The sequence below is a fragment of the Carassius carassius genome, chromosome 11 (assembly GCF_963082965.1).
Source record: "Carassius carassius chromosome 11, fCarCar2.1, whole genome shotgun sequence".
Taxonomy (NCBI): domain Eukaryota; kingdom Metazoa; phylum Chordata; class Actinopteri; order Cypriniformes; family Cyprinidae; genus Carassius; species Carassius carassius.
In genome coordinates this window covers 6,465,229-6,478,359 of record NC_081765.1, presented here as the reverse complement: position 1 = coordinate 6,478,359, position 13,131 = coordinate 6,465,229, and the positions used below count along the sequence as shown (strand labels likewise).

Genomic DNA, 13,131 nt, shown 5'->3' with positions numbered 1-13,131 from the left:
TTAAGAAGATCAACTATTTTCAACATAGTTCATAGTTAAAACAGTAAATGTTTCTTGAGCAGCAAATTAGCTTATTCAAATGATTTCTGAAGGATCATGTGACACTGAAGACTGGAGTAATGATGCTGAAAATACAGCTTTCATCACAGGAATAAATAACATTTTAAAATATATTCAAATAGAACAAAAGTTACTTGAAGTTGAAAAAATATTTCACAATACTATTCACAATCTTTTTGAGCAAAAGAGACTTCTTTCAAACAAATACATAAATAAATAAAACCTCAAAAATATCTTACCAACCTCAAACCTTTGAATTATGGTAGTGTGTTTTGTGTTCTGAAATAAAACATGTACTGTATGCAATGGTGCTGTATTCCACTAAAAGATAATATAATGTAATAAAAATTATTAGATAGAGACTGGAAGCAAAGCATTCTTTATGTCATGCACACGAGCATCACACACACACACACACACACACACACACACACACATGAAAAGCAGAGCCTTTACAAGCGTCCTGGAAGCCCCCTGCTAGCACCCCTGTGGTCCCCATCTGGGTCACAGTACCTGCTCAGCCAACTTGCCCAGCCTGTTGGGCTGATGAGAGGGCATGGAGCAGCAGACAGACACAGGCGTACATTTAATACACAAACAGATACATTTACATAAAGTTACAGACAAGCATCTGGGCCAGTGAACAGAGCATAAGGGTGCAGAAAATTATTTGGAAACAATAACAACAGATAAAGGCCTATTCACAGAAAGAGCGATGCGACAAGGCAACACAAAACTGCATTAAAATATTTGTTTACACCAAGCGTGATATAACATTAAATGCCTAAGGAACAAAATGCTAATTCATGCGATGTAATGTAAAATTCATACCATTGCTAAAATGTAATATATTTAGCTTTTGGTGTGAAGAGATTTGGGGTGCATTAGTTGGTTTTAATATATTGTTGTGATAAAAGTCATGGACATTTCACACTTAATGTGAACAGGTCTTTCAAAAGCTCACATTAGGATTTTTCTACTTAGCAAAAGCATGACTTCATCACTCACCTGAAGACAAATGGCCACATTGACCCTGCAGCCGAAGGTGGTGCTGACGGCCCGTGAGGAGAGCCCCAGATCTTTGAAGATCTTCGAGAAGGACTGCGTAAGCGTGATGCGAGGACGTTCTTCAGCCACCACCATACAGGTCCGTACACACGACAGATTCACATTCCGTAACTACAGGGGTACAGATAGAGGTTAAACTCAGTGGAACACAGCAAATCCAGCGTATGCCCTTCACAAACTGAAGTAAACTACTGTAAGATGAACAGGAGATCCTAGAATACGCAAATAGACAAAAATATGGATTAGTCCAAGATGATAAAAAACTTAAAAACACAACAAAACAATAAAATACAAAAACACACAATTCTAAAACTTTTAGCAATTGTTGATAATAAGAATTATTAATATGTATTTATCCAGTTTACTGATTATGATTTTTTATATTCCAGAAAGAAGTCAAAATGCTCACCAAAGCTGCATTTATTTGGTCAAAAATACAGTAAAAATAGTAATATTGTGAAATATTAATACAATTTAAGTTAACTGTTTTCTATTTAAATATATTGTAAAATGTCATTTATTCTTGTGATTCAAAGCTGTATTTTCAGCATCATTACGCCAGTCTTCAGTGTCACATGATCCTTCAGAAATCATTCTAATATGCTGATTTGATGCTCAAGAAACATTTATTATTAGTATTAAAAATAATTGTGCTGTTTCATATTTTTGAGGAAACCATTATACATTTTTCCAGGATTCTTTGATGAATTCAATTGAAACTGAAATGTTTTGTTACATTGTAAATGTCTTAACGGTCACTCCTTATATTCTTGATAAAAAAAAAAAAATGTTCAAACAAACAAAACTATATGCAACATTATGTGGCCCATGATGGAGATATAACTGACCCGCAGAGCTTCAGTCTGGGAGCCCAGGCCTTTGGTACACATCTCCATCACTGAATACGAACAGAACGTCACTCGTACTTTATACTGACTGACAGCAGAAAGCCACAGAGACGGATTGGTCTCCAGCTCCAGAGGAGGAACCAGAATAGACTGATGGCCTGAGTACACACTGCAAGCACAAACATGATTTGCATTAATGTGCATCACATAAATAAATATAGAATCACAGTATCCAATCTGTAAACAGTCTTTCACCTGCAGAGACACCAGAGGGCAAAGCCCAGGCCACAGTAGGGGTCCAGACAGATGGCGATCTGTCGAGAGGGGTACAGCTCACACTGCAGCTTAATAGAGCGACACAAGGCACTGGTGGCAGCATGGGACATCTGAGAGAAACACACAGTGTTAGAAATGTCAGTCCCACATTTTAAAATGAATGTGTTATTGGCACTTGAATGACGGGTTAGACAGCACCTTGACCCCAGCGAGGATCCCTGTGGTAGAAACACTGAAGTCCAGGTAGGCGAGCATCTCTGGGGTGGGGGGCTTGTAGATCTGAGGAATTCTCTTTCTTGGGAGATCATCTGAATGGAATCAATCAACTTCATTAATCATTTCTTTTACAAAGGACTGCAATGGTAAAATAGTAAAAAAGTGTAAATGATGTCTTTACCTGTGTCCAGGATCAGTGGCCACATTTTAATATCTACAGCAGCCGCTGCCTCTTTGGATTTCAGTAGTTTCATTATTGCTTGAGTTGTCAGAATACATACAGACTTACTGACCTGTTAAACAAGTTACAGCAGGGAATGCAACATAATGTTTAATTAATCAGACACTGGCTTCAGGCTAAAATAATAATTATCAATATATATTAGTTAACACACACACACACACACACTGTATGATCTATATAAATAATCTAATATAATTAATCTACATTGGTCCCAAAAAGTATATGGACATTAAAGTCACACTTCATGATAATAATCTTGTTATTTTGATATAAAAATTTGGACCACTTGGTTAAATAAACTGCCAAAAATGGTACTAGCATTATTTGTTTGGAATAACACTTGATTTGATATTTAATAAAATAAAATAAAACAAAACACATTACGAGTGAGTTTCAATTAGTTAACATTAGTTAATGTATTGGGTATCATGAACTAACAATGAGCAACAATTTTAACAGTATTTATTACAGAATTTTATCTAGGTTAATGTTAATTTATAAACACACAGCAAAAATTATTTTGTATTGTTTTTCAGTGTTGTATTGTTTTACACACACACACACACACACACACACACACACACACAAATGTTTTAAAACATAATGCGTAAAAAAAAAAAAAATCTTTTTTAGTTCATGATTCCTACAAAATTATTATTGCTAGGTTGTTAACCATAAACTTATATAAAATACAATAATACAGACGGGTCACAAGGGGGCGCTAGTGTTTCTGTTTATTAGCTAGGGAAGCATAGCTATGGTAAACAGCATGTGCTGCATTCAGAGACTGAAGTTACCTCTACAATCATTTTAACGGTTGGCAGGGTTGTGGTTAAGTTCTGCTGGTGTGGAGGCCTGACGGTGACTGGAACACAGCCGGCGTACAGACAGCCATAGAAAGTGGCGATCAGATCAATACCTGCAAAGTAGGAAGACAGAGAAGTATTGAGCCCCACAAAACATGAGAGCCATTTTCCCAGGACACTTCCTGGCCAGGATTTCTATATTGCCCAAAATATCCAGGTTTTGGCTTTGGTTTCCTGTTTTCATACTTAATGAAGTTAATGATCGTTTGAATAATAATAACATGCAGACATTGTATGTAATCGACCAATCGTGATGTGTGAGAAGGTGGGATCTACAGAGAACGGTCAAAGCGATACAAATACGTGTACATATTAGTGTTGGACTTGAAGCAGCACTGAGCAGACCGATCGGTGTATGACATCAAAGTACTGTGAGAGTGATTCAAAAGCACAAGAAGCCGTCTGCTTTCTAGAGCTCTCCAGGTACTTTGTCATACAACAATTGGTCTGTGCAGCGCAAACAAAGCCAAAACCTGTATATTTTAGGCAATATAGAAATCCTGGCCAGGACGTGTCCTGGGAAAATGACACATTCGGTCACCCTACTGAACACTCTTTATTATACCACAGTACTTTAAGTCTCTCTCTATCTTACCAGGAGGATAAACGAGTGCCACATGGTCTCCAGCGTTAAGTCGGCCTCTTTCCATCAGCGCTACGGCCACACGCTCTGCTCGCTTGTGCAGCTGTACACACGAGGCTGTGTTGGCCACAGTGCCCTGAGAAAAGAAAAATTTAAAAGACATAAGATGACAGTAAATATACACAATCTGACTCTGAATACTGGGATGATGAGTTTTGTACCTTGGCGTTGAGCAGCAGAAACAGAGGGTGATCTGGTGTGGCCTGAGCTCTCCACTGCAGAACATCCGGCATATACAGGAACTACGAGACGAGAGACGACACATTCACACAACACTACACTTCCAGATCAAGCAGTGTCATAAAGAAGTGCACCTTCACTTTACTGAATGTGCACTTGTAGTGTACTTCAAATATTAGAGGTACATTCTACTTGCAGATATTATAATATTAATGAAATAAAATAAAATATCAATTTCAACTATAATACATTTAAATACAAGTAACATGCAGTTAAGTGTCTGAAAATATTACTTTCAGTTCACATTTAAGTATATTCTCTTAAAATATAATATTTCCATAATAATTTCTCTTTTTAAAAAATATGCTAAATGTACTTCTTTTTCTCCAGTGACCAGTGAAAATGGGGTTGATCTTTACCTGCTCATTGTCTTCCAGCTGTGAAACATCTCTCCCACAGGCCTGTGCAATCCTCTTTCCTGCCACTAGGTTTCCAACTATCATGGAAGCAGGACCCACCTCTGAAACAAAAGAGTCAACAGGTCATGTGATATGCAAAATACACCACACCTATAAAAACAAAAAACAAAAACAACAACCACCCAACACACGTGCAGGTCTCACCTGTACCCGGCTGCTTCTGTCTAGGTTTGGGCAGGTTGGTGACACAGGTATGAGGGCACATGAGGACGTTGCAGGGGTGCAGGGCTCCCTCCATGAAGCGCTGTTTGGTCTCTGAGATGTGGATGCCGCCCAGAGGAGCTTTGGGGAGTGTGTTAGCTGGCACCAGAGCCAGACAGTACACTCCCACCTGATGGATGCTGTCGATAGCCTAAGAGTGAGACAGAAAGTGCTTAAGAAAATATGCATGTGCGTGTGCAACTCATTCTTTATTATAGCTTTTTTAGAATTTTAGAAAAAAAGTAAAATCATCAGTAAAACGTTGAAATGTAACATATAAATACAGGGTTGTTATTTAACCTTCATACAGGTTCCTGCATTTTCCAAATAGAACTATGATCCCCATGAATTGCACAAATAACATCTAATATGAATATTTTGTGTGCGTATGCGTGTTCACCTGCAGCACACGGCTCATCCACTGGAAGCTGTCCTCCTCTGAGCCGTCTGGTCTCTGTTCTGCCACCACAACTATGCGTTCATCACGCAGCACTGATACAGAGAAAACCGCAATCCTGCAAGAGAACAGCGATGCACTCTTCAGTCTGAGCACAGAAGCACACTCATCTCAAGTCAAGAGTAAATGCCCTGTTGAATTACCTTCCTCTGTACACAAACTTCATGGGCTCCACGGCCAGTGCTGTGGCCACCACATCATCTGCGTTATGTCTCCGTCCACTCACCATCATCAGTCCGTCCATCTTTCCCACCACAAACAGCAGATTATCCTGAAACAAACCCAGTCCAGAAAAGATGAACCCTGCATATTGATATATATATATGACATGGAAGAGTTATGCAGCTTCCAAAAGCATAGTTTTGGCTTTAGACAACTAAACCCACCGGCCCGATGAAGCCCAGGAGAGATGTGCGTGTGAAGGGTCTGTCACTGATGGGAGCTCCTGAGGACGTGACTGGAATGGTCTGAAAGTAAGCAATCTCAAGTCCTTATTTAATCTTGTGATAGCGAGCATCAAAAACCTTTTTTTAAACAAGATGATAGCACATAACTCTAAAAGCTTTGCAGTGATGACTAGTGATGTGAACTCTTCACTGAACAAACTGTTATCATTCATTATTATTGATGCTTTTTTATAGCTTTTATAAGTTATGCCAGAAGCTGACAAAAAATTATAATTGATCAATACTGTTTTAGGGAAAATGCTAATGATGCCTTTCTAGAGTCATTTAATTGATTTTTAGACTCAGAAATTTTTAGTAAAGTACCATAAGACTGCCAGCCGACAATGAATGTTTTTAACGAGTGAATAATTCAACGAGTCACTCAAAAAGATGCAAAATACACAAGTGGTGTATAATGTAACCTACAGAAATACCACTGAATGAATCAGAATGAATCTTTGACGGATTAGAAGATTTGAAACACCGAAGTTAATCAAAAGTGCTACCACAAGGGCTGCACGTTTAACTGAAATAAAAAAGAAAAACACGAAATGATCTTTTGTTTCTCCACACTAACCTCAAAGACATTCTTGGTCATGCCTGGCAGACCATAGTAGGAGATTCCCGTACTGCTGGAGCTAATACAAATTTCTCCAACCTCATCCATTCGACACAGGTACGGTGTGCCTTCAACCTGGATCACACACACCAGCGCTGCACGCACACACACACACACACACACACACACACATTACATTAGTACCCAATAGGAATTAAAAAATGTGAACAATAGAATGTATGTTAAACAAAGTGCTAAAAAGTAAAGCATTAATCTACAGTTCATCCATCACATTATGGATCAGTCCATCCATCAGTGAGAGTCCAGCAGGTCTCACCTCCAGACATGACCTGTCCTACATCCTGGACAGTGAGCACAGAGAGCTTCTCCTCGGTGTCTACTCGAATCACCCCATAACTCAGACCGCTCATGGACAGCACTGCCTTCCCCGGAGGAGGAACGCCCATCTCTGGAGGCCTGAACACACACAAACACAGTCATTCAACAAGGATTTGAGTTCTGCTTGGAATAGGACTGCTATAAGCAAATTTAAATGCAAATACATTTACATATCTGAGATGGCAACTGGACTGCATTACATAACAAATTTTTTTTTAAGTAAGCAGTGTTCAGTACAGTATGCATGCAGTACAATAACAGTGGGTAAATAGTCTTGTTGAAGCTGCTGCAATGTCAGGAGTGTACCTGCGGATGGCGACGGTCATGGCCTCAGAGGAACTTGCACATGGGCAGATCACCTCTGGCCGCAGCCCGCGGGCCTGAAAGACATTGAGGAAGGCATCGCAGGAGGAAATAGACCCTGCATTTCAATGTACAAAACATAAACAGTTTAGGATGTGCACCATTCGATTTGAGATTATGATTGCTGTCAGATTGTTCTGTTTAAGTGTGTACTCACATGGCTTCGCTCCATCAGCAACGATGAGCATGCGGAGAGAACTAAGACTGATGTCTCTCTGATCCCTCTGAGCTAAAAGTGACCAGTGCATGTCCCTGGATTTCACCACTGCTACACGTGCTGTTTGAAAAACACAGGACATGTACAGTACATATGCAAACAGTCAGATAGCATTTAATCGCTGTCCTGACACCACACCAGCAACTGTTATTTTGTACTAACATTAGATGACAGGGCCGAAATGTATAATTCTGGTCCCGGACATCATTTCATCTGCTACATTAAATAATATAGTAACAGCTATGAAATAGAGGTTTACTGTCCATTTAGAGACCAACTATTAACTTAAAAATTATGTCAGATGTCTTGTTAGATATCTTCCTTTTTTTTTTAAAGCTTTCTCTCAAAATGAACACTTGTTCACAAAAATAAATGGAAAAAAAAACTTATTTTAACCCATTAAAAAGTATTTTATAAATTGCTTTTTCCTAGCGAATACATCTTCATAACACAGAAAATCGGAAAGATTACACTACTGTCTAAAAGATTGAGATCAGTGGATTTTTTATTTTTATATTTTTTAAATAAGTCTCTTCTGCTCACCAAAACTGCATTTATTTGATAAAAAATACAGTAAAAACAGTAGTATTGTGAATTTTTATTACAATTTAAAATAACCATTTTCTATTTAAATATATTTTAAATTGCAATTTATTCCTTATTTATTATTATCATCATAATTAATCCAGTGTCACATGATGCTTCAGAAATCATTCTGATATGCCGATTTGCTGCTCAAGAAACATTTCTTATTATTACCAATGTTGAAATCAGGTGTGCTGCTTAATATTTTTGTGGAAACTGTCATACATTTTTTTCATGATTCTCTAATGAATAGAACAAAATTAGAAAAAAAAACCCAGCATTTATTTAAAATTTAAATCTTGACTACAAAATAATGATGGCAAAATGTATTCATTTCAAACCAGCAGCAAATACTTTATTTAACAGGTTTCCACTTCAACTCACTTAACATCCCTTTTTCTTTCGCAAGAATAAAGAAAATGTGTCTGGAGTCTATAAAGAGCCTCTAATCTGAAGAGAAAAATGCAGTTAACTGCAATGTCCTGTTAACAGTTTTATTTATTTATTTTTTACATCACATATACAAATACATGTCAAATCAGTTCACTTGGTTTATCCACCTGTTAAAAGATCATGACACACACAGAAGGTCCGGCTTTAGGCAGTACACTCACCCTTATAGGTGTGGACTTTCTGGATCCAGGAGAGAGGGTTGACCTTCATCAGCGAGTATGGGATGCTGATCACGTGCATTCGCTTCATCACACTCTGAAAACACATCACCATGATGCGGGGCCCAAGGACATCGATTAAGAAAGCAAAAGACAGCTGAGTGAGTGCGAGGGGATCTAACTCCTTATCCATGTGTATGAGTGAATGTGAATGTTTCACACCAGATGTCAACCATACGTGTGTCTGACTTACCGTGAGGACCCCGTGCCACAGACCAGCATCTCGTTTGAAGTCCAAAACATTTGTTATAATTTCACCTATACAAGTCGATAAAATCACAGAAAACATTTTGAGGTGTATATTGCAAAAAAGTATTTACAAGAAATGATGTGGTGTATGTGACAGCAGCAAGTAAAACATCAAATCAACTTTTGGACAATCTTTTGTTGTGTATATCTTAGTTACATTTGCAATCAAATCCCATTTTAAAGGTGTATGCAGAGGCAGAAGAATAGGGTACAAGTGTTTTTACTGCAGTATCTGCTCTGTGTGGAGTGTTAAGGGTTTGTGAGCAGTGGAAGTAGGACACTCTAGACCTGCAGTGGCCGGTCTCAGAAGAGCCTGTGTGTGATGTGTGTAAGTCACACACACTCACCGTCTGTGTAGCCACAGGCCTGTGTGAGCGCATGACAGTGAGCCAGCATGGCAGAGTGAGACACCGTGATGCCCATAGTGCTGCCCTCCTTACTGGTCTTATACTGTGTACAGAAACACAGACTCAGAGTTAGAGAGATGGATGGACAGACAAACAGACAGACAGATACATATATAGATAGACAGACAGACGGATAGGTGGATGGATGGATGAATGGAGGATGGACGGACACACGGATGGGTGGGTGGACGGATGGGTAGATGTAGAGATGCACTGATAGATAAATAGATAGATAGATGGATAGACAGACAGACGACAGACAGATAGATAGACAGACAGACAGACAGATGATAGATAGATGGATAGACAGACAGACAGATACACAGACAGACAGACAGATGATAGATAGATAGATAGATAGATAGATAGATAGATAGATAGATAGATAGATAGATAGATAGATAGATAGATAGATAGATAGATAGATAGATAGATAGATAACCTCTATGTATGCGATCTCATTGCTAGCATCTCTTATTGGAGGATGCCAGTCTTTAGGAGGCTTTGCAACATGCTTTCCATCAGTAACAAACCACAGCAGTCGTGGCCAGCCTGTAAACACACACACACACACACACACACACATTATACCTGAGGCTAAAACATAGCACCACTAAATAAAGATGAAGTAACTGGCTTGCGCGAATCACCCACCCTTAAAAGTGACAACTTCTCCGGTCTGTGCTTTGGGCAGACCCTTCTGACAGGCATCAGTGGTCAGGGCCAGAGTGACCCCACAGCTGCCCAACAGAAACCCCACCTGCTGACTGCCCGCATCCTGATGAGAGGAGACACAGACAGTCATCAATACAACACTGATCTGCAGTCCACTCACTGCCTCTCTGTCTTTCAACAGACTGTCTGCAGTAACATTCAGTGTGTTTTTGTGTCCTTCTTTCTAAATGTTTAGCCATCTCCAGTAGGAACTACTCAGAATCAGCTCTACTAATCAAGCTGAACACGCATCAAAGCAGCACAGAGACAGCTGATGAAACCTTTAGACAGGAGGCATAGCAAAACCCAAGGTCTGAGTTATTCTGGTTATCCATACATGCTCACATACTCACAGTATCAATGTATACTGACATCTTTAAGGAAACAGCACTTATCTTTTGACTACCAGTATATATATATTACGCTCATACACAGTGTTTTGGAAATCCAAAGGATAAAGATGTGATGTTAGGACATCAGGGTTTCATATTGTGTCTTTTGCTGTAGGGGGCTCTTTTGTGATTGAAATCTGTGATAGTGTCATCTGTGTGCTGGTGTAATGCTGGTTAATACCTTTCGAGTGAGTGGCACCTCTATGGGAACAGGCACCAGCTCCGCCAGGAGGCATCCATAAAACGCCACCATAAACATCACAGGATCATTATTGGGGAACACAAGAGCAACCTGCGGAGATAAACACAACAGGTTTATAGGTTAACTACATTAAATGCAGTTAAATGTTAAATATCTTGTGTTAATGTTGTTTACTGCTACTGTATTTGTTTTACATCTTTTATTGTGGGCCTGTATTAACATCCACCACTTGGGTATAATTAAGTTTTAAGTATAACTAAGTATTATTTCAGTATTTATATGAATATTAATTGAAAAATGAATTAATTAGCTTTTATTAAAAAAAATCCGTTTCCATTTTGATTTGTATTAATTTTCTGCCTTTGTCAGTTTATTCTTTATTGTTATTTTTTAATAGTTATATTTAGCTTTAATTTATTTTATTATAATTTTTTACATCCGTTTTAATTTTAAGAATTTTAGTACTTCAACTTAATTTTTTTTTTTTTCACTTAGTTGGCAAGACAACATTTCTAATTTTTATTTATGTTTTAATCTCGGTTAATTTTTTTATGCAATATTTATATTTATTTTATTTTATTTAACTTTAATATCACATAATTTCTGTGTAGCTTAGAATAGTGCATAACTAAACAGCTAGAACATGATTTCATGGTAACATGCTATGTCTTTGATCAAATGGGATCTTGCATGACAGCACTAAAAACCTTTAAAAACCTTGTTTTGGTGCACTGACTGTGTGTTGGGACAGTCCTTTACTGTCTGGGGCACATCTTCTCTGATCACCTCTGAAAATGATTGGAGTGATTGATTCACAAAACTATATTTAGCAGTGTTCACTTTTAATTGGTTAAGACGAGACGGACAGTTAATGCAAGGTGTAAATGAGGGTTGAATGTGCATGAGTAGGACACTCACTCTGTCTCCAGGCCGTAGCAGTGGTTCATTCCTGGTGCTCAGTTTGTTCAGCAGTGTATAGGAAAGTTTTTGACTCCGTGTCCACAACTTCCCTATGGAAACATATTTACAAAAACAAACATTCAAACCTGCACTGTTCACTGAGAGACAGAGTTCATTCACTATTTCAAGAAAGTACATTAGCAATATAAGAAAACAAATCATGCCCTATATATATATATATATATATATATATATATATATATATATATATATATGCCCTATAAATATTGTTCACAAATCTGTCTAAATCTGTGTTCGTGAGCACTTCTCCTTTGCCAAGATAATCCATCCACCTCACAGGTGTGACATATCAAGATGCTAATTAGAAAGCATGATTATTGCACAGGTGTGCCTTAGGCTGGCCACAATAAAAGGACACTCTAAAATGTGCAGCACACTCTCATGTAAATTGTTGCATATCAATCAATAGGAAGTTTGACACCGTACCATATGTTAGTGTGTAGATGGGTTTGCCGGCATTGTCCAGTGCGGTGAGGCAAGGGCTCTTGGGATGTGTGGTGCCCCAGCGCTGTAAAGAGGCCAGTAATGACAGAGGCCAGTTAGTAACCACCCCTAGTGGCTCCCCATTCAGGGGTCTCATCTCACCCCCCTCAGGCTTGGGCTGGTTTGGATCTGGATGCTGGACTGTAGCAGACATGAAATCAATGTCAGAGACAAAAATATAGATCTGCGGCTGTGACTTTTTTCTTTTTCTTTGATAAAATATGAAAGTATTGCATACAACAAAGCTTATATTCACCAGTACAAAGCTAGAAGAATGCAGATTATACATAAATGTTTATAACCGATATATTTAGTCAGTTTAATTACAAATCAATCCTTTCACCTTTATGTAATCAATTATGGTATTGTGTGTTTATTGGCTTATTGAAATCACTAGCAACTTGAGTCTTCTGCCTACATAAAGCATTCAAAGTCAGTCATTTATAAGCTTCCATGTACGATGCTGTAAGCAGCTCACTAGTTTTTGGAGCAGAGTTTATGTGAGAATGATTTAAAACGTCACTAAGTATCTTAGGGTGACTTATGGGTCCTGAGGATGAGATGTGAGACAGCTTTAAAAGATTTGATTGATGTTGTGTGTCTGGAACAGAAAGAGAAAGAAAAACAGAAAGAGAGACAGAATATGTCTGTAAAGACGCTGCTGCTATGACAATATGAAAGAGTATTTCTCAGCATATTTTAAAGAAGTGTAGGAAAGGATTGACTGAACAAAGAGAGAGAAAAATGGAAGAAGAGATTGATTCAGAGGATTTTTCAATAACTTCAATAACTCAAATTTGTGGATCACTGTACTACAGACTGTGTATATAATGAAAATAATAAATTAACAGTTCCTTTTCAGGAACTCGAGCTGCGTCTAGCGCTTTGGGGAACGTCCCTGACGAGACCGACTCTGAATATCGTG

The 13,131-nt window shown here is 38.3% G+C and overlaps 1 protein-coding gene and 1 long non-coding RNA gene across 6 annotated transcripts in view; one reads left to right on the top strand and one right to left on the bottom strand.

Moving 5' to 3' along the window:
• Window positions 1-13,131, bottom strand: part of LOC132152689 (disco-interacting protein 2 homolog A-like) — a 120,478-nt gene that overhangs the window by 5,086 nt on the left and 102,261 nt on the right. For 3 of the 5 annotated variants that reach the window (XM_059561498.1, XM_059561500.1, XM_059561501.1), the window contains 26 exons: window positions 12,150-12,347; window positions 11,661-11,752; window positions 10,722-10,832; window positions 10,089-10,212; window positions 9,877-9,986; window positions 9,375-9,477; window positions 8,972-9,036; window positions 8,722-8,815; window positions 7,463-7,582; window positions 7,249-7,363; window positions 6,881-7,020; window positions 6,562-6,698; window positions 5,925-6,005; window positions 5,682-5,809; window positions 5,482-5,596; window positions 5,025-5,232; window positions 4,821-4,921; window positions 4,383-4,463; window positions 4,174-4,297; window positions 3,510-3,631; window positions 2,650-2,761; window positions 2,451-2,560; window positions 2,232-2,362; window positions 1,977-2,145; window positions 1,069-1,239; window positions 574-603 (listed from right to left, as the gene is read on the bottom strand). In XM_059561498.1, the coding sequence (XP_059417481.1) occupies window positions 574-603; window positions 1,069-1,239; window positions 1,977-2,145; window positions 2,232-2,362; window positions 2,451-2,560; window positions 2,650-2,761; window positions 3,510-3,631; window positions 4,174-4,297; window positions 4,383-4,463; window positions 4,821-4,921; window positions 5,025-5,232; window positions 5,482-5,596; window positions 5,682-5,809; window positions 5,925-6,005; window positions 6,562-6,698; window positions 6,881-7,020; window positions 7,249-7,363; window positions 7,463-7,582; window positions 8,722-8,815; window positions 8,972-9,036; window positions 9,375-9,477; window positions 9,877-9,986; window positions 10,089-10,212; window positions 10,722-10,832; window positions 11,661-11,752; window positions 12,150-12,347 (3,092 nt within the window). Of the gene's footprint in view, window positions 1-573; window positions 604-1,068; window positions 1,240-1,976; window positions 2,146-2,231; window positions 2,363-2,450; window positions 2,561-2,649; window positions 2,762-3,509; window positions 3,632-4,173; window positions 4,298-4,382; window positions 4,464-4,820; window positions 4,922-5,024; window positions 5,233-5,481; window positions 5,597-5,677; window positions 5,810-5,924; window positions 6,006-6,561; window positions 6,699-6,880; window positions 7,021-7,248; window positions 7,364-7,462; window positions 7,583-8,721; window positions 8,816-8,971; window positions 9,037-9,374; window positions 9,478-9,876; window positions 9,987-10,088; window positions 10,213-10,721; window positions 10,833-11,660; window positions 11,753-12,149; window positions 12,348-13,131 lie in introns of those variants that run through there. The other 2 variants (XM_059561499.1, XM_059561502.1) reach the window with 2 other exon arrangements.
• LOC132152691 (uncharacterized) lies at window positions 4,293-5,687 on the top strand. Its single transcript, XR_009436561.1, has 3 exons — window positions 4,293-4,942; window positions 5,049-5,270; window positions 5,488-5,687. It is a non-coding gene; the product is annotated as an uncharacterized LOC132152691 (long non-coding RNA).